At 45.5% G+C, this 24,726-nt stretch overlaps 1 protein-coding gene across 2 annotated transcripts; it reads left to right on the top strand.

The window, feature by feature from the left end:
• Positions 1-44: 44 nt before the first annotated feature.
• On the top strand, positions 45-24,561 carry DNTTIP1 (deoxynucleotidyltransferase terminal interacting protein 1). 2 transcript variants are annotated; one of them, XM_025470234.3, is made up of 14 exons: positions 58-214; positions 796-866; positions 1,738-1,834; positions 7,954-8,052; positions 13,621-13,689; positions 13,958-14,014; positions 14,272-14,328; positions 14,936-14,985; positions 15,170-15,215; positions 17,424-17,482; positions 17,584-17,644; positions 22,296-22,367; positions 24,034-24,089; positions 24,200-24,561. In XM_025470234.3, the coding sequence occupies exons 1-14, from the start codon at positions 110-112 to the stop codon at positions 24,336-24,338; spliced, it is 1,038 nt and encodes a 345-aa protein (XP_025326019.1). In that variant the 5' UTR covers positions 58-109; the 3' UTR covers positions 24,339-24,561. The 2 variants fall into 2 exon arrangements, with proteins under 2 accessions (XP_025326020.1, XP_025326019.1); XM_025470235.3 differs by lacking the exon at positions 14,936-14,985 and having other exon boundaries at positions 45-214; positions 14,272-14,330.
• The last annotated feature ends 165 nt before the right edge of the window (positions 24,562-24,726 follow it).

The raw sequence follows: 24,726 nt of genomic DNA on the forward strand, positions 1-24,726 counted from the left end.
CGCCGCGTCGCGCTTCCGGGCCGGCTCGCGGCGCCCTCCAATGACGTCACAGGGCCACTTTCCGGCCGGTGGCAGAGTCGGGCTGAGGTTGGGGGGCGCCGGGGGAGCCATGGGGGCCACTGGCGACGCCGAGCAGCCGCGGGGACCCGGCGGGGCAGAGCGGGGCGGCTCCGAGCTGGGCGACGCGGGCGCAGCGGGGCAGCTGGTACTCACGGTGAGGGCGCCCCCGGGAAGGCCGGGGCCGGGGCTGGGGCTGGGCTCGGGCCGGCTGGGCCTCGGGCTCCCGGGACCCTGGCCCGCGGGCGAGAGAACGCGGCGGCTGGTGCTGCCCAGGGCGGTGGCGTTTTCGCAGTCCGACCACCCGGATTCAAATTCTGGTGCCGCCCTCCAGGCTAGGCGATGTGAGCCGGTCCTGTCACCTCTGAGCTCCAGTTTCCTCTTCTGTAAAATGGAGAGGATTGGTGCCTGCCTCGTAAAGTTGTTACGGGGATGGGGTGTAAAGGCGAGCAGAGCGCCCAGCACGCTAGCAGCCCCAGAGTGGTCCCTCGGTAAACACTGGTTCCCTTCCCTCTCCCATCCCAGAAAGGGTGGGGTTGGGACTTTTCCAGGCAGGAAACTTCAGTTCCTCCACCCCGGCAGGACCTTTCAACCGCTGCCCTCCCGCCTACCCGAGGGTGGGAGAGATGCTGACAGTACCTGAGAAGCAGAGGTGTCCACGTTTAACTTCATACTCACCGTCCACCTGTACCCTAGTGTCACAAGCCTCGGTGACATCTGTTCCCTTGGTCCCCACAGAACCCTTGGAACATAATGATAAAGCACAGGCAGGTGCAGCGAAGGGGCCGCCGCTCACAGATGACAACAAGGTAAGGCTGGGCCTGAGTATTGACCTCCCCGGCATTGATTGGCTTGGATGGCACCCTTGGGGTCCCCACTACACAGAGCTGAAGAGAGATCAGCAGCTGTTAGAAGGAGCAATGGACTAGGAAAAAGGAGACTCGGCTTTTGTCACTCTGGATGTGACCTTGGTTGAATCATTGCCACCTCTGAACTCTTGTACAAAATAGGAGGAATCATGAATTCAGCAGTGCCTAAGATCCTAACACTCACTCGCTCTGTGGTTGAGGGCTCTAAAGAGGCAAAATAGCATAGAGGTTTAGAAAAAAGTGGGGCTGGGGCACCTGGGTGGCACAGTGGTTGAGCGTCTGTCTTCAGCTCAGGGCATGCTCTCAGTCCAGGGATGGAGTCCTGCATCGGGCTCCCTGCATGGAGCCTGCTTCTCCTTCTGCCTGTGTCTGCCTCTTTCTATGTGTGTCTCATGAATAAATAAAATTTTTTTTTTATTTTTTTAAAGAAAGAAGTGAGGCTAATAGTAGTATTTATCTCAGTGAAGGGAGAGAGCACAATGGACCCATGGGATCCTGATTAAATTTCTTGACCTGAGTAGTGATTAAGTGGATGTTCACTAAAACTATTTGTTAAAATGAAAAAAAAAAAAGTGTATAGACTTTGTATTTCATAAAACACTTTAAAAAATAATACTTATTTTGTAGGGTTCTTATGAAAATGGAATAAAGCCATACATATGTTTCATTTGCACAGAACCTGGGCACATAGCTTGTTTTCAATAGAAGCTATTACTGTTATTAAAGGAGCCTGTGTCAATAATTGGCTGGGCAGACTAGGAAAGATATGTTTGGGACATGACCCCTGACTGTGTCTCCCTCCTGAATGCAGTTTCACAGATCCTGCCATTTCCATGGACCTCCTTCGAGCTGTCCTGCAGCCTAGCATCAACGAGGAGATCCAGACGGTCTTCAACAAGTATATGAAGGTGAGAGGTACAGAGATGCAAGGGCAGACCTTTCCTACATTACAATCCCCCTCGCTCTTTTTGGTACAAACAGATGAGTCAGGTTTTCCAATTCTGAATCCCTGAGAACTTTTTTCGCCCTCTTTAGAGGTAATTTGAATACCTCTTTCGCCAAGCTATTATGAGGATAAAATAATTTAAGTTTAATGTGCTCTGCACCATGTTACAAACAAGTGTCTTTCTTATTTGTTTAACAGGATCAACATTATTATTATTTAAAATTCCTTTCTAGGCCTATAAATAAACTTCCACATGACTCTACCTGATTGTCCCCTAGATGCTTGAAACAGCATGTCCAGAGCTGAACTCTTTCTTCCTAAACCTCTTCCTCTTATGTTTGTTTATTCATTCAAGAAGCATGTACTGAGCACCCACCATTATAGCAGGCACTGAGGATGCAGCAGCAAACAAAATGAACAGTGTCTCTGCCCTCTTTAAACAAATAAGTACTATGCTAGGAAATGCCAGAGAGAAGGGGGAGAGAGTAACCAGTGGGGAACAGTAGTGCTGTTTCATAGATTGTGTCCAGGAAAGCCACATGTGAGCAGACACCTGAATAAAGGGAGAGAAAAACAAGCTGTGTGGACACATCAGGGGAAAACACCCCAGGCAGAGGGAACAAGAGCAGACACCCTGAGGCAGGAGTGTGCTTGGACACTCAAAGCAACAAAGTCTCGGGCAGCCCCAGTGGCTCAGCGGTTTAGTGCCACCTTCAGCCCAGGGTGGGATCCTGGAGACCTGGGATCAAGTCCCATGTCAGGCTCCCTGTGTGGAGCCTGCTTCTCCCTCTGCCTGTGTCTCTGCCTCTCTCTCTCTCTCTAATGAATGAACACATAAAATCTTTAAAAAAAAAAAAAAGTCTCCAGTGTGGCTAGAGCAGACTGAGCCAGGAGGAGAATAAGGAGAGGTAATCAAAGAAAATAGGGGCCCAGTTCATGCAGAACCTTTGAGGCCATGGTAAGGATATTGGGGTTTACTCTGAGTAAAATAGAGGCCCTTTTAGACTTTTGGGCAGAGCACTGGATCTAAACTTTTTTTTTTTATCTAAACATTTTTTTAATATTTTTTATAGATTTTATTTATTCATGAGAGACACAGAGAGAGAGAGGCAGAGACACAGGCAGAGGGAGAAGCAGGCTCCATGCAGGGAGCCCAACGTGGGACCTGATCCCGGGTCCCCAGGATTATGCCCCGCCAAAGGTGGCGCTAAACCACTGAGCCACCAGGGCTGCCCTGATCTAAACATTTTTAAAGGGTCAGTCTGACTGATGTGAATCACCTGCAGGAGAATCAGTTAGGAGGCTTGAGAGGATAGTGGCTTGAGTGTTAGCAGTAAGGGTATTGGGAAAGAATCCCATTCCATATGTATTTTAAAGGGGTGTGGGAGGTTCAGTCAGTTAAGTGTCTGCCTTTGGCTCAGGTCGTGGTCTTAGGGTTCTCGGCTTAAGCCCTTCATCAGGCTCCCTGCTCAGTGGGGAGTCTGCTTCTTCCTGCCTCTCCCTTCACTTGTGCTCACTCTCTTCTTTCTCTCTGTCAAATAGATAAAAATCTTTAAATAAAAAATAAATAAGACAAAGGTATTGCTGATGATTCAGATGTGCAGGGTAAAAGAACAACTAAGGTAATCATGCAAGTTATCTGTCCAGGGCAGCTATAACAACAACGTTGCCACTGACTTGATATGAGGAAAACAGGAACAGGCAGGGGGAATCAGGAGCTCAGTTTTGGACACGTGAAGTTTGAATTGGACTACATTCACTTAGAAACCAGAAACCTAGGGCTCTGCCTTTCCTTCACCTTCTCCACCCAGAGTCCTGTACATTCCACTTCACAATCTGTCTTGCATACCTTTCTTCTTCCTCACCTCTGCCTTGGTTCAAGGCTCCTACTACAATTTCCAACTGCTGCTCTTCTTCCCCTGCATCCATACAGCTGCCAGTGACCTCTAAAGTATAAATATAAGGGTGTCACTCCTCTATTTAAAATCCCTTGGGGATCCCTGGGTGGCTTAGCAATGTAGCGCCTGCCTTTGGCCCAGGGTGCGATCCTGTAGTCCCAGGATCGAGTCCCACGTTGGGCTCCTGGCATGGAGCCTGCCTCTCCCTCTGCCTGTGACTCTGCCTCTCTCTCTCTCTCTATGTCTATCATAAATAAATAAAATCTTTAAAAAAACAAATAAATAAAATAAAATCCCTTGGTGGGCACCTGGGTGGCTCAGTTAGGCACCTGCCTTCAGCTCAGGTCATGGTCTCTGGGTCCTGGGATTGAGCCGCATGTCAGGATCCCTGCTCCCTGCTCAGGAGCCCTGTTTCTCCCTCTTCCTCTGTCCCTCCCCCTACTCATGCTTGCGTGCGCGCGCGCGCTCTCTCTCTCTCTCTCTCTCAAATAAAATCTTTAAAAAAAAATCCCTTGGTGACTTTCCATTACCTTCTAGATAAAACCCAGATTCCTTAACATGGCACATAGGGCTTGCTATAATCAGATCCCAGCCATACTTTGCTGTATACCCTGTTACTACTACCCCTAATTATTGCATATTCTAGACTGCACCATGTATTCTCCTACCTCACCTTTACATATGCAGAAGTAAAGAGTTTAAGCTGCTAGGAAAAGACTAGGCCAAGATTCAGTCCAGGATTGCCTGCCTCCAAAGCCCTCTCCTTATTGCTTCCCAATAGCAGATACCATAATTCAACAACTTTCTCTCCTGGACAAATGCTGGATAGACACAATTTTTAACTCTGGGCTCCCTTCTTAATATAATCTGTCAGGATACCTCTTCATCACCCTTGTTTTCAGACAAGAGGCTGAAAAGATTATATCCTCACTTCAGGTAAGTTCACACTGCTGACTGACCTCCTCTGATCACTTTGTTTGACATTGTCCCCAAATTTCAAGTATCCAATGTCTTAAAAATGATTAGGATAATAACTTCTAGGTATGGCTGATCTCATCTAAGACATTATTCATCATTATTGCTTTATTTCTGCAATTATTAAATGCATCCCTATTTTTTTAATATTCTAATATATCTTATAAAATAGATTGATGGATGGACGAAGGCATGAGTAAATAGATATGTGATAACATACGGTAAAATGTTATAGACTCAACATGGTAGATGTTAGTGTTCACTGATGGAATAATTCAACTTGATGTTTGAAATTTTTCATAAAATATTGGGGAAAATAATACAGATATTTTAAAAAGTAAAAACCTAAAGTCACTAAAACTTCCTAGAGATACCAAACTATTAACAGTGACCATAGGTCTCCTATATTTATTTATGGGCAGGTACGTGTGCACACGTTCAAAAAGTACATGGCATTATTTTACACACACTGTTCTGCAGCTCAATGTTTTCATTTAATGATATAATTTGGGGGATCCCTGGGTGGCGCAGCGGTTTGGCGCCTGCCTTTGGCCCAGGGCGCGATCCTAGAGACCCGGGATCGAATCCCACGTCGGGATCCCTGTGCATGGAGCCTGCTTCTCCCTCTGCCTGTGTCTCTGCCTCTCTCTCTCTCTCTCTCTCTCTCTCTCTCTCTGTATGACTATCATAAATTAAAAAAAAAAATGATATAATTTGGTCATGTTTCTAGATCATGGTTCTTTTTTTTCTTTTTTCTTTTTTTTTTTTTTAAAGTAATCTCTAGGCCCAACTTGGGGCTTAAACTCACAACCATGAGAGCAAAAGTCATGTGCTCTACTGACTGAGCCAGCCAGGTACCCCATCAGCCTGATTTGTTTGTAACAGTTGCAGAGTACCCTATTGTATGGAGGTACCACAATTTAATTCTATAGTCTCAAGAACATTTGGATTATTTTCAGTTTTTCTCTATTACAAATAGTGCTACACTGAACATTTGGAGAGCACATGTTCATTCACTTGTGAGAGTCTCTCTGGGGGATAGATTTCTAGAGATGAATTGGTGGATAGAAAGGAAAACAAGGGCATCTGAGTCGCTCAGTCCATTAATCATCTGACTTCAGCTCACATCATGATCTCGGTCCTGGGATTAAGCCCTGAGTCTGGCTCCCTACTCAGTGGGAAGTCTGCTTCTCCCTCTCACCCTCCACCCCACTCATGTGTATGTGCACACATGCGCATGCTCTCTTTCAAATAAATGAATAAAATTTTTTTTCTTAAAAAAGGAACGGAAAACATCTTTCAAGAAAATTTCTGTCCAGAAGCTTGTACAATTTTGTTTTTCTCCCAGCAGCATTTGCAAATGCCTTCTGTGGGACCAGATTTCATTCTTAGGTTCAGAGATTGCTTACAGTCACCCCCTGTATGTTCATTACACTTCCCACCTCACAGGCTGGCTGTGAAGAATCCAGATTGTTTTAGCTAGCTTTCACTTACCCACTTACCCAGTAATCAATATTGAACACTAGTATTAATCTTTAGTTCTTAGGGATTTGTTTTATTTTTGTTTGTTTTATTTTTTTCATTAGGGTTTTTCTTTTAAAATGAAATTCATGGGATGCCTGGGTGGCTCAGTGGTTAAGCGCCTGCATTCAGCTCAGGGCATGATCCTGGAGTTCCAGGATCGAGTCCTACATCGGGCTTCCTGCACGGAGCCTGCTTCTCCCTCTGCCTATGTCTCTGCTTCTCTTTGTGTGTCTCATGAATAAATGAATATAATCTTTAAATGAATGAAATGAAATGAAATTTCATCTGACCATTTGTTTAATTTGGCCTGAAGAATTTGTGAGGTTTCTAATCCAAACCTTCTTGTTCTTCTCCTTGGTTGGACATTAACGATAGCAGGCATTTGACCTTGCTAAATATAAAATGAAAGTACAGGGATCCCTGGGTGGCGCAGCAGTTTGGCGCCTGCCTTTGGCCCAGGGCACGATCCTGGAGACACTGGATTGAATCCCGCGTCGGGCTCCCAGTGCATGGAGCCTGCTTCTCCCTCTGCCTATGTCTCTGCCCCTCTCTCTCTCTCTCTCTCTCTCTCTCTGTGACTATCATAAATTAATTAATTAATTAATTAATTAATTAAAAAATAAAATAAAATAAAATAAAATAAAATAAAAGTACATCCCCTTGGGGAGTAGCTGGCTCAGGCAGTACAGCATACAACTCTTTTTTTCTTCTCTCTTTTTTTAAGATTGATTGATTGATTGATTGATTTATGAGAATGTGAATGGAGGGAGGTCAGAGGGAGGGAAAGAAGCAGACTTCCCACTGAGCATGAAACCTTGTGTGGATCTCAATCTCACAACCCTGAGATCATGACCTGAGCTGAAATCAAGAGTCGGCCTGCTCAACCAGGGACCCCACGCATGGAACTCTTAATCTCAGGGTCATGAGTTCAAGCCCCAGGTTGGGGGGTATGGAGCCTACTTAAAATTTTTTAAAGAAAATACATCCCCATAGTTGTCTCCCATAATAGGAGCAGTGGTTATAGGTGCAGAATTTTTCTGTATGACATTGTCTTCTAAAGACACTACTCGGACTCTTATTATGAATGTGTTTCCAAGTGCCTCCACTTGGGACCTCCCATCACCTCTTCCTCAGTGTTTTCAGGCTCCAGCTCTCCCTCATCCCCAGTGGAGGAACCTTGTCCCTTTACCTTCCCCTGCTGATTGAGACTGCTGGTGTCCATGGACTCTGACCAAGTCTCATGCTGCCAGTCCCAATTGGGCAAACTCAGAATTCAGGGAGGACCTTCTGCTCTCAGACTCTTCTGGCTTGCCCTGGGTTGTTCACTGCAGGCACTGTCATTCTTCTCTCTTCTGCAGAACTAATACAGATATATTGTAAAAATTGAGAGACTATAGATAAGCAAAAAAAGAAAGAAATCATCCATAATGTCACCACACTTTTAACATTAATGCTGTAATGACCAGACTCTGGGCACTTCGATGATCATTACCCTCCTTAAGACAGGATAAAGTACAGCCTAGGATTGAACTCTAAATCTGTCTGATGTGAAAGCCACATTCATAATCGCTTTTCCCTTCTGTATGAGAGTAAGATAAAAGCTTCTCTTTCATAATCAGTTTCCTTCAAGTTGTTGAAAATTAGCAGATCTTCTGACATTGTCTTCTGTTGCACTTCTCCCTAGTTCTTCCAGAAGGCAGCACTGAACGTCAGAGACAATGTCGGGGAAGAAGTGGACGCAGAGCAGCTGATCCAGGAGGCCTGTCGGAGCTGCCTGGAGCAGGTGAGACCTGAAGGGACAAGAGATGCAGAGATGTAGGCCTGGGCTTAGTCCTCAGGGCTTTGCTAAGAAGTGTAGTCACTTCTATGATATTTTGGGAGATGTCTGACAAGCCACTAACCTCCAGAGAGGACCTGGAGCTGTTGCTGATAGAAGGGAAGTGGCTACTCTGTGCCAGGTGCCAGGATAGATGCTTTCACACGCTTTAGTTCATTGGCTTCCCAGGAGGCATATTTTAATCCCTAGTGTCCAGATGAAGAAACTGTGGCTCAGAACAAGCCAGAGGTAGAATAGCTGGGGACTCTCTCACCTCTGCAAGTGGTGACTTCACTCTCCAAGTAGTCATAGCCCCTTTTGGTACTGTGGGGCCTGTCACCCTTTCTGCCTCCCTGCCTCATGGGCTGTGCTCAGGAGGCATGACATCAGGTCTAAAAATGCCCATGTTCCCAAAACAGAAGTGAACCTGTTTGCGCTGTCAGCTGTTCTTATTAATAGGAATTGTCAGCATCACCCAGATTCTGTACTTGACTGTGAAACCACTAGCTGTTAGAGATGGAAATTTCTTCACACTCAGAGCCACAGACTGGTTTGAGCTTAGTCCTAAGAGGGTGATTCTCAGGAGAGAGAGAGTAATGTCTTCTGGAAGGTAGGCTGGCCAGCCTGCTCAGGCACAGCCTCAGAAATGAGCAAGACCAGGGCCTGCGCCTCAGCTTTGGAGAGGGCGGAACTATATCATTAGTACAATAAAAGCTCATCTGTTTCTCATGGTCTTACATTTAAGCTAACCAGACTCGTAGGAGGCCAACTCATTACTTCACTCTGGGACTGTAGTATGTTACAGTCATTTATAACATCTGCTGATGATAAAACATGGCAGTTTGTTAATGGTCTTATAAGTTTGAATTGAATCAAAATTAAATTGATAAACCTTCAGTCTCAACCGCATCCCAGAATGCTTTCTTGAGTTTTTTACCTCTCCAGCTAATATGTACTGAGAGCTTCCTGTGTGCCATTTCTGTGCCAGGCCCCAACAGCGCTGTCAAAACAGACATAGTCTTTACCCCCAGATTCCTGACGTTGCTCCGTTAATTGTACAATAGATCTGTAATTAGGAACTGTTCTAAATGCTCTCAGCATATGAGGCAATGAAGAGTACACTAAAAGGTTCAGAGCTTGGGGGCAAAAGAAAGCAGAGTCCATCCAAGAGACACAAAGAAGCCAAGGTTACTAGTTTCAGAAAGTGGAGAGAGAATGATACATGGTGAGGTTGGAAAGGTAAGCAGAGACAAATCAAGCCAAATGATAGGTGTAGAGTTTTAAGCAAAAGAGCTACCTACTGAGATTTGCATTTTGAAAGCTCACTCTGGGGGATCCCTGGGTGGCTCAGCAGTTTGGCACCTGCCTTTGGTCCAGGGCGTGATCCTGGGGTCCCGGGATCGAGTCCCGCATCGGGACTGCATGGAACCTGCTTCTCCCTCTGCCTGTGTCTGCCTCTCTCTCTCTCTTTCTTGAATAAATAAATAAATAAAATCTAAGAAAGAAAGAAGAAAAGAAAAGAGAAAAGAAAGCTCACTCTGGTGGCCATAAGGAGATTGGTTTGGGAATCTGCCCTAGAGATTGGAAGGGAAATGTATGAAACTCTTCAGGAGTCTCCATGAAAGACAATATTAAAGTGAACTGGGCATGATCTGTACTCCCAGATCGTGGATGGGTACACCTTTACAGTCTCCTGAGTCCCTGCAACTACCTCGTGCGCAGTCCCCCTTTCCAGTTTTGATATGACTGGGAAGCTGGAGTGTGGAACAGAGACAATGGGTGATCAGAGCACAGGAATTGGAACACAGGAAAGTAGAAAGCCCAAAGTCCAGCTGGAAACCAGACAAATCAAGAAACTTCAAACAAGTCTTTTTTGACCTTTCTGTTCCTCAGTTTCCTTATCCCTAAAATTGAGAGTAGGAATCCCAGTGGTTTGCTTTGAGGATTAAATGAGAAAATAAATACACATCTACTACCAGCACAGTGTGGGTGCATACAACACAGAACCTGCTAGATATTAAATACTTGGAAGTTCTATTCATAATTATAATACACAACTGCCTCACAACAGAGCCTGGCTTTAGGTTGCCCAGGATACTTGGAAGTTCTTTGGGGTCCCCTTGTCTAAACTGCATACAGAACTTCTTGTTGCATGAAGAGATTCTTCAGACTGGACATGAGACAATTAGAGAGGGGTTTTTGTTTGGGTTAAGGCTTGATTTGCTTGTTTGCACTTGAAGCACCACATCATTGGCCATCTCAGTCATGCTCCCTAATCTCCTTAGCTACCCCTTTCTGGCAATTTCTTAGGGAGAAATGGCTAATCTATTCTGTAACCCTTTGCCTTGCATTTTTTGTTTGCATGGTAGTTGTTTTTGTTTGTTCATTTTAATCAAGTAATATACATCTGTTAAGAAAAATGTGGCATGGGGCTCCTGGATGGCTTGCAGTTGAGTGTCTGCCTTGGGCTCAGGGCATGAACCCAGGGTCCTGGGATCGAGTCCCAAATGGGGCTCCCTGCAAGGAGCCTGCCTCTCCCTCTTCCTGTGTTTCTGCTTCTCTCTCTCTGTCTCTCATGAATAAATAAAATATTTTTTAAAAAAAAGAAGAAGAAGAAAGAAAAAAGAAAAATGTGGCATGATAGTTAAGAATGCAGGCTTTCTCTTGATTTGCACTGTCCAGATAGGAGTCCTGACTTTACCACTGACTAGCTGTATGACTTGAGGTGAGTTACCTCACCTTACTAAATCTCAGTTTTCTCATCTGCAAAATGGATATATAGGATTGTTTTGTTTTGTTTTGTTTTGTTTTGTTTTGTTTGTTTTTTTAAGGTTTTATTTATGAAAGACGCAGAGAGAAAGAGAGGGACCTGGGACCTGTGGTAATACTCTTAAAGCATAAGCATTTAGATCAGTAACAAAGACTCAATAAATGTTACCTGCTGCTGGTTTATATTAAGATTAGACAACATAGGGATGCCTGGATAGCTCAGTGGTTGAGTGTCTGCCTTCAGCTCAGGGCATGATCCTGGAGTCCCGGGATTGAGTCCCGCATCTGGCTCCCTGCATGGAGCCTGCTTCTCTGCCTATGTCTCTGCCTCTCTCTTTCTGTCTCTCTCATGAATAAATAAATAAAATCTTTTTTAAAATAAATAAATAAAAATAAAATTAGACAATATAAATCATAAGGAAGAAAACTAAGATTTCTAATAATCTCCTTACCAGCAATAACTTCTATTAACGTTTTAGTACATTTTTTTTTTTAGTTTCCCTCTGTATATTTTTGTACACATGCATTCATTCACTGGGCACTAGGAATACAATGAGGAGAAATTCCACTCTTGAACCCATGGTCTCCTTTAGCTGCCACACTGTCTCTGTTCCCTTTGACAGCTCAACTTTGGGGAAGGTGGCTATTGCTGGTTCCACTTTGTCACCTCCTGTTCATTCTTTTGCTCATTTTGTTCAGTCCCCACCACTTCACTGAAACCCCTCTTTTATATCAGGATGATCAGTAACCTCCATGTTTTCAAATCCTGTGGACCCTAACTATCCTCAGTTTACCCAACTTCTTGGTGGCATTTGTCACAGGGATCATTTCATGTTTCTTGGAACACTCCTTTCTCACTTCCAGTGCCTTGACTTTACATCCACTCATCCTTGGCTTCCTGGACCAGCTCGTCTTCTCTTCTGTGGTTCACTCTCGTTCTAGCTGATTCCCTCCAGTCCTGACACTTTAAACCAGTTTAACTGCTGTTAATTCCCAGATGTGTGTATCAGCCCTGAGATGCTTCCATTCTTGCCTTCTCCCCATCCATTCTCACAGCAGGCAGACCTATCCTTTTAAAGATGAACCAGAGTGTGTTCCTCTCCTCTTTAAAACCCAGTGACTTCCCACTGCAAGCAGAATAAAACCCTGATATCTCAACGTGATCACCAGAGCCCTACCTGGACTGGCTCCTGCCCATTTCTTTAACTCATCCCATCCCATTACTCCCTCATTGGCTGTCTTCTAGCTGTACTGGAATCCTTTCTGCTTCTCCATTTACACCAAGCTCAGGGTCTTTGCACTTGCTGTTCTGTCCTTAACTCTTTCAATAGCTGCCTCCTTTTCTTCAGATTTAGCTCAAATATTGCCTCATCAGAAAGGCCTTCCTTGGCCACTCCATCTATAGTAGCTCCCCAGGGACACCTAGGTGGCTCATCAGCTAAGGTCTGCCTTTGGCTCAGGTCATGATCTCTGAGTCCTGGGATTGAGCCCCAAGTCAGGCTCCCTGCTCAGCAGGGAATCTGATTCTCCCTCTCCCTATACCCCTCCCCACCGCTCATGCTCTCTTTCTGTGTCTCTAAAATAAATAAGTAAAATCTTTTTTAAAATAAATAAAGTAGCCCCCCCATCTCCTTCCCCACCTTCAGGTAATCTCTGTCACCTTACTTATTGATGAATTTATTTTCTGTTTCCCTTTCCACCCCCACCTCTGCTGAAAGCTTGAGCTTTACAAGAGTTCACTGGTTCACTGCGGTATGCCCAGTCCTAGAATATGACTGAATGTGTGGACACTGAGTGTGTGCTAAATGACTGCATGCATGAATGAAGGAGAAAATGAAGGAACAAATGGCAAAGGACCACACAGGGTTCCTATTCTTCTAAAACCTACAGTCTGGTTAGGCAGACAGTATGAATTACTGCAAAACATGCACAAATTTCACACAGAGGCTTGTACACTCTTCACTGCAATGTTTGGAGAAGGTTCATGAACCCAGTATTGGACTTAGCAAATTTGGGACCTCCACACAACAGACACCAGGAAGACTGTTATATGAATCTGGAGCTCAAAGAAGAGGCCACAGCTCAAGAGAAAAAATCATAGTCAACATTGTGTGTCAACTGTACACACATTTTTTTAAAATATGGGCGTCATCAATTTATTGATGTTAATTGAAGCTGTGAGCATGATGAGAGCAGATAGAGTACCAAATGGAAGAAGACAGAATGAACCACATTGAGGATGATAAGCCACCAAAGAAAGCCAACAGAGAATGGCCAGGCAAGTAGGAGGAAAACCAGGGAAGTGCCACATGCTCTACCAGCTGAGCCAGCCAGGCACTCCCCCATATAAACTTTTGACTCCAAAAAACTACTAATGACTTATGTTGACCAGAAACTTGACCAATAATATCAACAGTTGATTAACACCTATTTTGTATATGTTTTACAGATTGTATTCTTATAGTAAAATAAACTAGAGAAAAGAAAATGTTACTAAGAAAATCATAAGGAAGAGAAAATACATTTGTAGTATTGTACTGTTTTTATTTAATTGAAAAAAATATAAGTGGGCCTGTGCAGTGCAAACCCATATTGTTCAAGGGTCAACTGTACTTAAGGTTTAAAAAAAAAAAAACATATCTACATATATGCACATCTTGGGGTGCCTTTTACTGACCATGAAAACATTTCAACCCAGTTTGGAGTTTTAACCCAGCTATTACCCACCAAAATAGTGACTGTTAACACTTGGTCTTTTCCCTTCAGGCTAAACTCCTGTTTTCAGATGGAGAAAAAGTAATACCCAGATTGGCCCATGAGCTTCCAGGGATAAAGGTCAGAATCACTTGTCTGTGTCTGGGGTGTTAGAGGGGGAGACCGATGCAGCTGGGAGGCAGATGAACTCTGTGGACCCGGGGAGCTTCCACAGATTACTCATTCGTAGGACCAGGTCCAAATGGCATCATGCTGGGAGAGCTTCCGAGGCCCAGCCCAGGGAGGGGCCTGAGTGTACAGTCCAGGACTCTGTCTTCTCCAGCCCCCAGGGACCTGCCGCTCCCAGGCACTGACTCTCCACTGACCCCTCCCTTCTATTTTTCTTCAGCGTGGCCGACAGACAGAAGAGGAATGTGCCCATCGAGGAAGCCCTGTTCCCAAAAAGGTAACTCATCTCCATATTTTCTGCCTGAGAAAAAGCCCTACAACTCCAGAAGAAGGTAGAGGGCTTTTTCCACACATGTGGGGCCTTTCTAGCATGAGAAGTATGACCCCTGGAGACTGTTAACTCTCCCTGTTTGCTCTCAAGCATCATTTGGTCTCTTTGGAAGGCCATCTCCAACAAATGACCCTGGGCCTGCCAGTGTGGTGGGCTGGGGCTTCCCACAGGGTCAGGCCTCTGACGGCTGTTCTTTCTGGCAGAGGAAAGGACGGCCTCCTGGACACATGCTGTCGAATGACCGGGCAGCCGCTGGCATGGTGTGAGTAGGGGGCAGCAGTGTGTTGAGAGTGGGGCGAGGGTGGGCCTGGAGGGAGAGAGGCCAGAGTTCCTCACCTGCTGAAATCAGATCCAGCTATTTGAGTCGCCATGGAGGAGGGTTAGTCTGGTTTGAGGGATGGGCAAAGAAGGCAGCAAGAAGAGGACACTATTTTATCCTGCTTTTGCCCCAGAACTGTTCAGCCCAGCTTGATTAAATACCAGAGCTGTTTCTAACATTGCATAACTGCTCTAAACACCGTACATTATCTTTTAATCCTTGCAACCACCCTCTAGGGAAGGTGTAATTAATTTTGTAAATCGGGAAACAGAATTTTTATCCAAGGTCAACCAAGCTAATGAGCAAAATAGTATTACAATGGTTTTTGAAGCAACGGAATAGTTTTTTCAAATAAAACTTTATGTGGAAGTCTGATCGAGAAAGCCACACCGGTCTGGTTGGGAGCAGCAGGGACAGTCTGAAACCACTGGCTTAAGAGACAGAGCAGTGAGGCCGTCACATCATGACTGGGTCCCCCCCTTGAAGCAGCTCTGAGGCTCACAAACACAGGAGGAGGGACAGTTGCTGTTGTTCCTTCCTTTTCACAGAGGAGGAAACGACAGCTCAGAGAGCTTCCTGGACCTGCCTGCATGGCTAGGTAATCCCAGAGCCAATCCTAGAATGGCATTTTGTCTTCATACCTCCTCCAATGGGTTACAAGGAGGAAAGACCACCAGGGCCAAAGCAAGAGTGTGTGAGGAACTCCCACCACCACCAGCAGGCTTGGTCCAGCCCTAGGCCTCACCTCGGAGGAGTCACCTTTCTTCTTTCCTTCCAATCAGATGGAAACCAAAGTCCTGTGAACCAATTCGCCGAGAAGGCCCCAAGGTATGATTATATAAGCACGGCAGTGACCACTGTCCCAGAGAGACCCAGTCAAGGCCCTGGACCCACCATGAGGGATGTGTGCACGCCATTCCAGAGCCACTGAACCTATTCCCCAACCCCCACCCGGCACCTGCAACCCTGCTGGCCTCCCAGAAGATCTTAAACTGGGATTGGAACTAGGGGTGCTTAATATATGACAGACCCTGCCCTAAATCTTTTGTATGTCATCTCATTTAATCTTTATAACAATCTTACGAGATATATTGTTACTCTGTTGTGGTGTAGTGTATTAAGTGTTGTTATCTTAAATTAAGGCTTAGAGACCTGCTCTTATATTAAAGCTTAGAGACCTGCTCAGAGTCACAAGCTGCCAAATGGTCAAGCCAAGTCTCAAAGCCAAGTTCCATTGCCACCAGAGCCTTTGCTCGTAACCATTAGCCTCTGTTTCCTCCAGAATGATTGTTGGCAAGCTCTTTTAGCAATAGAATCTTCTCTTCAGGTAAAATCACATATGGAAGCCTAGTAAGGTAGGTGAAAGTTCCACGTGCCTGGTTGAGGCTATCCCAGTAGAAATGCTCCACCTTCGGGGTTACTGGCCCTCTCTGATCCTACCTGGTGACCATGCCTTTCGTCTTAAACTCTCCTTTAGAGCCAAAGATCATACATTTCCCTGACCTTTCTGTTTTTCTCCAGACATTCCTTCTCTCTCTCGTGAGTTCTTCTTCAGCAGCGATCCATGTAGTGGGCATTCCTCAGAATTGTCTCACTGGCCCACTCCTGCTTCTAAAGTTGCTATGAATGATCTCATTCACTCTTAGGATCTCAGGGACCTGAGTGTGCAAAGCTGCCATACCTCTTTGTTGCACATGTCTCTTGTTTAAAATTTGTCTCCTGGGGCAGCCTGGTGGCTCAGCGGTTTAGCACTTCAGTCCAGAGCCTGATCCTGGAGACCTGGATCAAGTCCCACATCAGGCTCCCTGCATGGAGCCTGCTTCTCCCTCTGCCTGTGTCTCTGCCTTTCTCTCTCTCTCTCTCTCTCTCTCTCTCTCTCTGCTTTCATAAATAAAATCTTTAAAAAAATAAAAAATAATAATAAAATTTGTCTCCTGCTGTCTGCTAGGCTTCCCTGCCTGGAATTTCCCTAGCACTTCAAACTCAGCCTATCCGAAGTTACAGTCAGAATCTTTCTTCCGAGACCCTCTTTGACATTCTTGACTTTAGTCATCTTTCCCTCTTCCCCTCATTCCGTCTACGTCCACTCAGGTCCTGGTTGATTCTGCTTCACAATAGATCACAGCTTCTCTTCCCTTGTTGTCATCCTTATTGCTGTCAGAGCTCAAACCCTCATCTTCTTTCAGAAACCTTTAGTACAGCAGCCTCTAAACCACTCACTGCCTGTCATCTTGCCACTTTGAATCCATTAGCCACATTGTGGGTGAGTGAGCTGTCTTTCAAGCAAATCTGGCTCTCCCTGTTGGGAAACCTCAGTGACTCCCCAGGGCCTACAGAATAAATAAAATGCAAACCCCTAAAAGCAGCACACCCAGGCCTAGCCCCTCACTGCCCCTCTCCAATCTCATCTGTTACCACTCCCTAATCTGTGCTCTCTCGCCTTATAGCTGCACAGAATTGCTTGTGGTTTCTCCAGCATGCCAAGTCCACTCTCACTTCCTGCCATTCATCCTATATTGGTCTTTCTTCCTCCCATCTGCCCTTCCACAATTAACTTGGGAATTTGCTCTATAAGGGAACCTTCCTATTGCCCTCCCCCATGGCATCCTTCACATCCAACACCTATATCCCCACCTGTCTCATGCTGGTATAATTATATATACAGGGCACCTGGATGGCTCAGTAGTTGAGCATCTGCCTTTGGCTCGGGTCATGATCCCAGGGTCTCAGGATTGAGTTCCACATCAGGCTTCCCTCAAGAAGCCTGCTTCTCCCTCTGCCTATGTCTCTGGCTCTCTCTGGCTCTCATGAATGAATAAATACAATCTTAAAAAAAAAAAAAAGGTTATACATTACGTCTGCGGCCCCAGACCAGAGACTATATCTTACGTCTTTATTGTCAGTACTTGGTTTCTTGAATCAGCGGTTTGGAATAGTAGATGAGGATGGATGGTGGTAGGAGAAGGCAGGAGAAGAGTATTTCTATCCTGCCCACCAGGTCAGCCTCATCCTCATCAATCTCTGTCTTTTGCATAGTGGGACCCAGCCCGGCTGAATGAATCTACCACCTTTGTGTTGGGATCTCGAGCCAACAAGTAAGTTTAAGAGCTTTGGCACTGAGGGAGGGGGCACCCCAGGGGCTCACCCATAGGACTGTAGCTGCTGGAATCCTTACCACTCCTCCATTCCTTTTCAGGGCCCTGGGGATGGGGGGCACCAGAGGGAGAATCTACATCAAGCACCCGCACCTCTTTAAGGTAAGTGAAAGCTGGGAGGCAGGCAGGCCATTGCAGTGTGCGTGTTGGGAGTTCTGGAGGGCACAGAGATTCTGGGAACAAATACTGATCTGGGAGTCAGGACTTCTGGGTTCCAGTTACCCCTCTGCCCTTAACCTTCACCTCTTGTAATTTAATGAACACCTCTGCCCCTCAATAACAACTACTTTCCTGGGTGTCTCAGGCAGTTAAGCATCTGCCTTCAGGTCAGGTCATGATCCCAGATCCCAGGACCAAGACCAGTATCAGGCTCCCTGCTCAGCAGGAAGTCTGCTGCTCCCTCTGCCCCTCACCAGGCTTATGCTCTCACTCTCTCTCAAATGAATAAAATCTAAAAAAACAACAACTACTTTCCTTATGTGCTTGTTGCAGACCAAACAGCATTTCACCTGCTGCACTTGCATTACCTCTGGGAGCTATCCTGTAAAATAGGGATGGCTGTTATTGTTTTACAAATTAAAACACACACACACACACACACACACACACACACAAGGCTAAATGACTTGCCCAAAGTTTTCAGCCAGTACATGGTGAGTAGACTCAGTCTTGGTCTGTCTTCAGCAAAGCCTGAGCTCTTAACCATTACCTTATTCAAGCAGCAGTTCTAACCCTTCTCAAAGAGAGGTACTTTGGTCTCTACTATTTAGAAAATAATAGGGAACATGATATCAGTTACCCTCTTCAATGAAGTGGGTTTTTTGTTTTTTTTTTTTAAGATTTTATTTATTTATTCATGAGAAACACAGAGAGAGGCAGAGACATAGGCAGAGGGAGAAGCAGGCTCCATGCAGGGAGGCCGATGTGGGGCTTGATCCCGGGTCCCCAGGATCGGGCCCTTGTCTGAAGGCGGTGCTAAACCGCTGAGCCACCCGGGCTGCCCGAATTTGTGTTTTTTTAATCACAAAAGTATCCAAATATATTGGAAAAATAGTGCATGTGTGTTCAAGATATGCATTTTTGCATGTATACCTAAGGCTTGGAGTTCCAGAATTACAGCTCTGTCCAATACATTCTGTGCAAGTTAAGATTCTTTGAAGGGCAGACCTGCTGCTTCTACTTCTTCAGTCTTACACCCTGAGATCCTCAGCACCTAGACACTGTGGCCTACGTGCTACTTCATTTTCCTTCAAGTGTCTTCAACTCCTGCTATTCCCTCTGATGACCTTCCTCCCCTCTCTGCCCCTTCTGCAAGATCCACCTCTTCTAAAACCCTTCCTGCATCGTTCCCCCCCAGTGTATGTGCTCTGGGACCTCCTTGGAATTCCAGGAGCATAGTGGTTAAGACCATGGTTTCAGTCCTGGTTCCACTACTTAGCAGCTGTATGACCTTGGGCAAGTGGCTTCACATTTCTTTTTCTTTTTTTTTTTTTTTTAATTGTTTAGTTAACATATAGTGTATTATTAGTTTCAGAGATAGAGTTCAGTGATTCATTAGTTGTATATAACACCCAGTGCTCATTACATCACGTGCCTCCTTAATGCTTGTCACCCAGTTACCCCATCCCCATCCTGGATCCGGGATCAAGTCCCACATCGGGCTCCTTGCATGGATCCTGCTTCTCCCTCTGCCTGGGTCTCTGCCTCTCTCTTTCTCTCTTTCTCTCTCTCTCTCTCTCTCTCTCTCATGAATATATAAAATCTAAGACAAAAAAAGTGATTTTAAAAACTTAAAGTGGGAGTGCCTGGCTGGCTCAGTTGGTGGAGCACTCTTGATCTTGGGGTTGTAAGTTCAAGGCCTATGTTGGGTGTAGAAGTTACTTAAAAATAAAACCTTGGGGCACCTGGGTGACTCAGTCAGTTAAGCATCTCCCTTCAGCTTAGGTCATGATCCCAAGATTCTGGGATTGAGCCCCGCATCAGGCTCCCTGCTCAAGGGGGAGTCTGCTTCTTTCTCTCATTCTGCCTCTGTGTGCACTCTCCCTCTCTCTCAAATAAATAAAATATTTTTAATAAAATCTTTAAAAACAATAATAAAAATTAAAATGAAGGATATGTGACAAAGATGTATATGGCCAGCAAAACCTAAAATATTTACTAGCTGGCCCTTTATAGAAAAAGTAAGCTGACTACTATAAAGCTGACCACTTAGAGATTTGTCCATGTTATTAAATTTAATCTCCCTCATTTTATTTCTAACAAATAAGAATTCATAGCATAGATATTCCATAATTTTTCAATATTCCCCTATTAGTGGATATTTATGTTTTTCCAGCAGTTTTGCTATTACAAAAAATGCTGTCTGTCCCAAACATCTCATATGAACATGTGTGGGTGATTCTGCAGGAATCAGAAATCCCTGGAAATAAGATTGAAACTGAGTTAGAAAATGCATACTTTTGGGGTGTCTGGGTGGCTCAGCGGCTGAGTGTCTGCCTTTGGCTCGGCTCAGGGCGTGATCCCACATCAGGCTTCCTGCATGGAGCCTGCTTCTCTCTCTGCCTGTGTCTCTGCCTCTCTCTCTGTGTCTTTCATGAATAAATAAATAAAATCTTAAAAAAAAAAAAAAAAAGAAGAAGAAGAAGAAGAAAAGAGGGCAGCCCTGGTGGCGCAGCAGTTTGGCGCCGCCTACAGCCCAGGGTATGATCCTGGAGACCCGGGATTGAGTCCCACATTGGGCTCCCTGCATGGAGCCTGCTTCTCCCTCTGTCTGTGTCTCTGCCTCTCTCTCTCGCTCTGTCTTTCATGAATAAATAAAATCTTTTAAAAATAAATAAAATAAATTTTTTAAAAAATGCATACTTTCAAATTTTTTTATATTACTTGGGAAGTGAAATAATTATTTAAACTCAAAGGCTAGGGATCCCTGGGTGGCGCAGCGGTTTGGCGCCTGCCTTTGGCCCAGGGCGCGATCCTGGAGACCAGGGATCGAATCCCACGTCGGGCTCCCGGTGCATGGAGCCTGCTTCTCCCTCTGCCTGTGTCTCTGCCTCTCTCTCTCTCTCTGTGACTATCATAAATAAATAAAAATTTAAAAAAATTTTTAAAAAAATTAAAAAAAATAAACTCAAAGACTAGTAGCCATACAGATTTCTCAGCTTTGTCTCTATTTCAAATGTTCTACCTATTTTATAAAACTTTTATTGAGCACTTACTGTGTGTCAGATACTATCTTTACCATTTTTTATGCACTATCTCCTTTATCCTTAACAAGCCCCAGATAAGATAAATATTAATACTGTCTGTTTCACAGATGAAGAAGCCGAGTTTCAAGGAAATTACTGTCCAGGTTGACACCATCTAACAAAAGGCAGGAACCAGAATTTAAACCTAATTCCAAAACCAAGTTCTTGATTTTAGGGGGGGACATCTCTCTATCTCCTAGATCTGAATGCCTGTTTCCCTTCCCAAGTTAGGGAAGTTCTCAGCTATGATTTGTTCAGATACACTTTCTGGTCCTCTGTCCCTTTCGCGCCCTCTGGAACCCCAATTAAACGTAAATTTTTCCTTCTGAGGCTGTCATTTATTTTCCTTAACCTCTCCTCGTGATCTTTTAATTGTTTTTCTCTTTTTTCCTCAGCTTCCTTCCTTGCCATCAACTTGTCTTCTATGTTACTCACTCATTCTTCTACCTCATTAACCCTCGTCGTTAGGACCTCCAGTTTGGATTGCATCTCATTTAATTTATTTTTAATTTTGGCCTGATTAGATCTAAATTCTGCAGTCATGAAGTCTCTTGAATCCATTATGCTTTTTTCCAGAGCCACCAGTAGCTTTATAATTGTGCTTCTGAACTGGTTTTCTGACATTGAATTGTAATCCAAATTCTGTAACTCTGTGGGAGAGAGTTGCTCTGATTCTTTCTTTTGTGGGGAGTTCTTTCTAGTCATTTTGCTCAGTGCAGAGTGGCTAAAAACGAGTTGTACTTGTTAGAAGCATGAACTCTTCTCTCTGTAGTGTTCCAGCTATTTAATTCTCAGGCTGAATTCGTAGGTTTTCAGGATGATTTGAAAGTTATCTAGGTAAATTGGTGGGGACAGGTGACTTGGGGACTCTACTCTTCCACCATCTTGTTCCACCCCCCTCCCAAAACGAAGTTCTTTTTTTTTTTTTTTTTTTTTTTAATTTATTTATGATAGGCACGCAGTGAGAGAGAGAGAAAGAGAGAGGCAGAGACACAGGCAGAGGGAGAAGCAGGCTCCATGCACCAGGAGTCCTACATGGGATTCGATCCCGGGTCTCCAGGATCGCGCCCTGGGCCAAAGGCAGGCGCCAAACCGCTGCGCCACCCAGGGATCCCCAAAACGAAGTTCTTTTAAGTGCATCTGCCTCCCCCAGAGCATGACCTGTCCTGATTTTTGTTTCAGAAAATATGGTCACCATAACAGTTGACATGTGTGGTAAACTACCTCAGGTTATTTGAAAAGGAATAGAGCTCTAGAATAATAGTCACCAGTCTGACCAGCTGCCAGAGTGCTTGAGAAAGGAAGAGGTAGAGATTAGACATGTGCTAAACCTCTGGGATTTGGGTGCTATCCCCTGGCCTCCTGGGCTCAGCTCCGCTTGCTGTGAAGAGGTTGGCAAGTGCTCTGCATTCACCAGGCTGGGCCGAGGTCTTGGTGAGAGCTGTTCCGGGACCAAATGAGGAAACTTCCTCACACTAGGCTAACATCTGTGACTTTATCCCTCACAGTATGCAGCTGACCCCCAGGACAAGCACTGGCTGGCCGAGCAGCATCACATGCGGGCAACAGGGGGGAAGATGGTAAGCACCATTCACGCGTGCACTGTCAGAAACCCACCCAGCCCAGGGGCCAAGGCTTCAGCTATTGGTGGCAGCTTCCCTCCATGTCTGAGATTCTCAAGTCCTGATAAATGTGGAAAGGGAGACTTGTCAGGTGGAGAGAGCCCATTCCTTCATGCTGAAGACCAGACTTAATCCCTGGATTCCCTTCCCACACACCGGTCCCTCACTCCCTCATACATCATCCCTCATATTCAGATTATATTAGCTGTGCATAAGAATGGCAGGTATATGACACACGTAACACTACTTTTCCCTCGTGGGTCCATTGTCAGACTGCACTCATGGATCACAACTCTTCCACCAGACACAGCTGTAGGATCTTCTCCCAACACAGTGCTCCAGGCAGTATCTCCTGTCCGTCGGAGTTAGCACATGCAGTGGAACATGTTTGCCATGCCTAGCAGCCCCATCCAGAATCAACTCTGCTTAAACAGTTCATAGCTTATTGAGCTACAGCCTTGGGGAAATCACTGTTGTGTTCTAAAACTGGCAGGGCCTTGTCCATCACATGCAATGTGCCCCATCTGAGGACTCGGTCCCACCATGGGGACTGTTCCTATTAGAATTCAGTGGCCTTGCAGACAAACCAATGTGCCATCTCCTTTCTGGCAAGGAAAGCTGTCTTCTGTTTTACTACTCTACTTATTCCTATACCCTGTGTGAGATTTCAGGGAACTTAGCACTGATACATAAAATGCAACATAACACAAGTAAGAAATAGATGGGAAAAAGGAGACAGGATGTAAAGCCATGAGCAAGACTAGCTTTAAAATGGGTAGGTGTTTTTCATTGCTGACTTGGGAAACTAGCATGCTTTCATGGGTTTTCTCAAATTTAGCTGTAGGCTCTTCTCAAGGACATCTCATTGGTTACATAGTTCACAGTCCTCATAAGATGAAGGCAGATTACTCAGGGGACACACAACCCTGACCCTAAGACTAGAAAGAACTGTCTCCCACAGAAGACTTTCTCATGTGATGAACAACACCCCCTGTGTGGTAAGCTTATGAGAAGGCTCTCTCCCACTGCAGACCGTGGCATTGTGCCAGTGCCATGCTGCAGGCCCCTGGACAGTACAGCCCAGGAAGAGACAGCAGTGCAGCTTCTCCTGTTTCCCTTTTTGCCAAGTTCAAAACCAGATCATCTCAGTTCCTAGAGTTAACATACAGCTTCCTCCTCCTGATTCCCTGTTCCCTTGTGTGTTTTGATAACTCTCTTGCCATTTCACTTTATGCCACCTCAGAGTCCATTTTTAAAAGAGGAGGAGGCTGGGGGCGCCTGGGCGGCTCAGTCAGTTAAGCATCTGCCTTCTGCTCAGGAGCAGAGGAGCCTGCTTCTCCCTCTCCCTCTGATCCTCCCCCCCTGCCCCATGCTCAAGAGGAAAAGGCTATAAATAAGTCACACCAGTCCCCATTCCCTAATCCATAAAGTTTCTATTTGAGTGAAAGGTTGACTCAGGGAGCTATTCTCCAGACAGTCTCTCCCTACTCACTACTCTCCCCTCCTAAACTGTGAATTATGCCCCCCTCCCTTCCAGCCCTTACATTAAACACACATTTAATCAAATGTTAATGAGTTGAAGTGAACCAGAGGCAATGACCACTCTTCTTTGCTTCTGCCCCAGGCCTACCTCCTCATCGAGGAGGACATCCGGGACCTCGCAGCCAGTGATGACTATAGGTAAAACTGGTTGTCTGTCCCCTGCCCCACCCACCCCCACAGGAGCCCCTTGGGGTGACCCTGGGACCACACCCTCCTTTGCTTTGACCCCTCCTCAATGTCTGTTCCAGAGGATGCCTGGACTTGAAGTTGGAGGAGCTGAAATCCTTTGTGCTGCCCTCCTGGATGGTTGAGAAGATGCGAAAGTACATGGAGACACTACGGACAGAGAACGAGCATCGTGCTGTTGAAGCGCCTCCACAGACCTGACCGAAGCCAAGACCCCTGGCTACACTTGGCAGCCCTCCTCCAAGGCCCTGGCACCCACGTGGCGGAGGCCACTGCTGGGACTGCACCTGGATGGATCTCAGCAGCATTAAGCTGTGCCTGGGCTAGTCTGTAGTGACTCACTACAGAGCACCCCCAGACTGGCGTGTGGTTCTGTTTGTAAAGTTATCGGGTTAAGAAACAATTAAACAGTTTGTAATAGTGAGCTAGATGTGCAGTCTGTGTTGTAGGGGCCAACAAAATACCGAGGGATCTAGAAGTGGGTGTAGGAAAAAAAGGACCAGGTATCCCTCCCCCATCACAGGTAGACCCAGTAAGGTCCCCCTGCCCAGGGCATTTCTGCTTCTGAGACGGAGCTGGGAACACCACG

The sequence above is a fragment of the Canis lupus genome, chromosome 24 (assembly GCF_003254725.2).
Source record: "Canis lupus dingo isolate Sandy chromosome 24, ASM325472v2, whole genome shotgun sequence".
NCBI classification, from domain to species: Eukaryota; Metazoa; Chordata; class Mammalia; order Carnivora; family Canidae; genus Canis; species Canis lupus.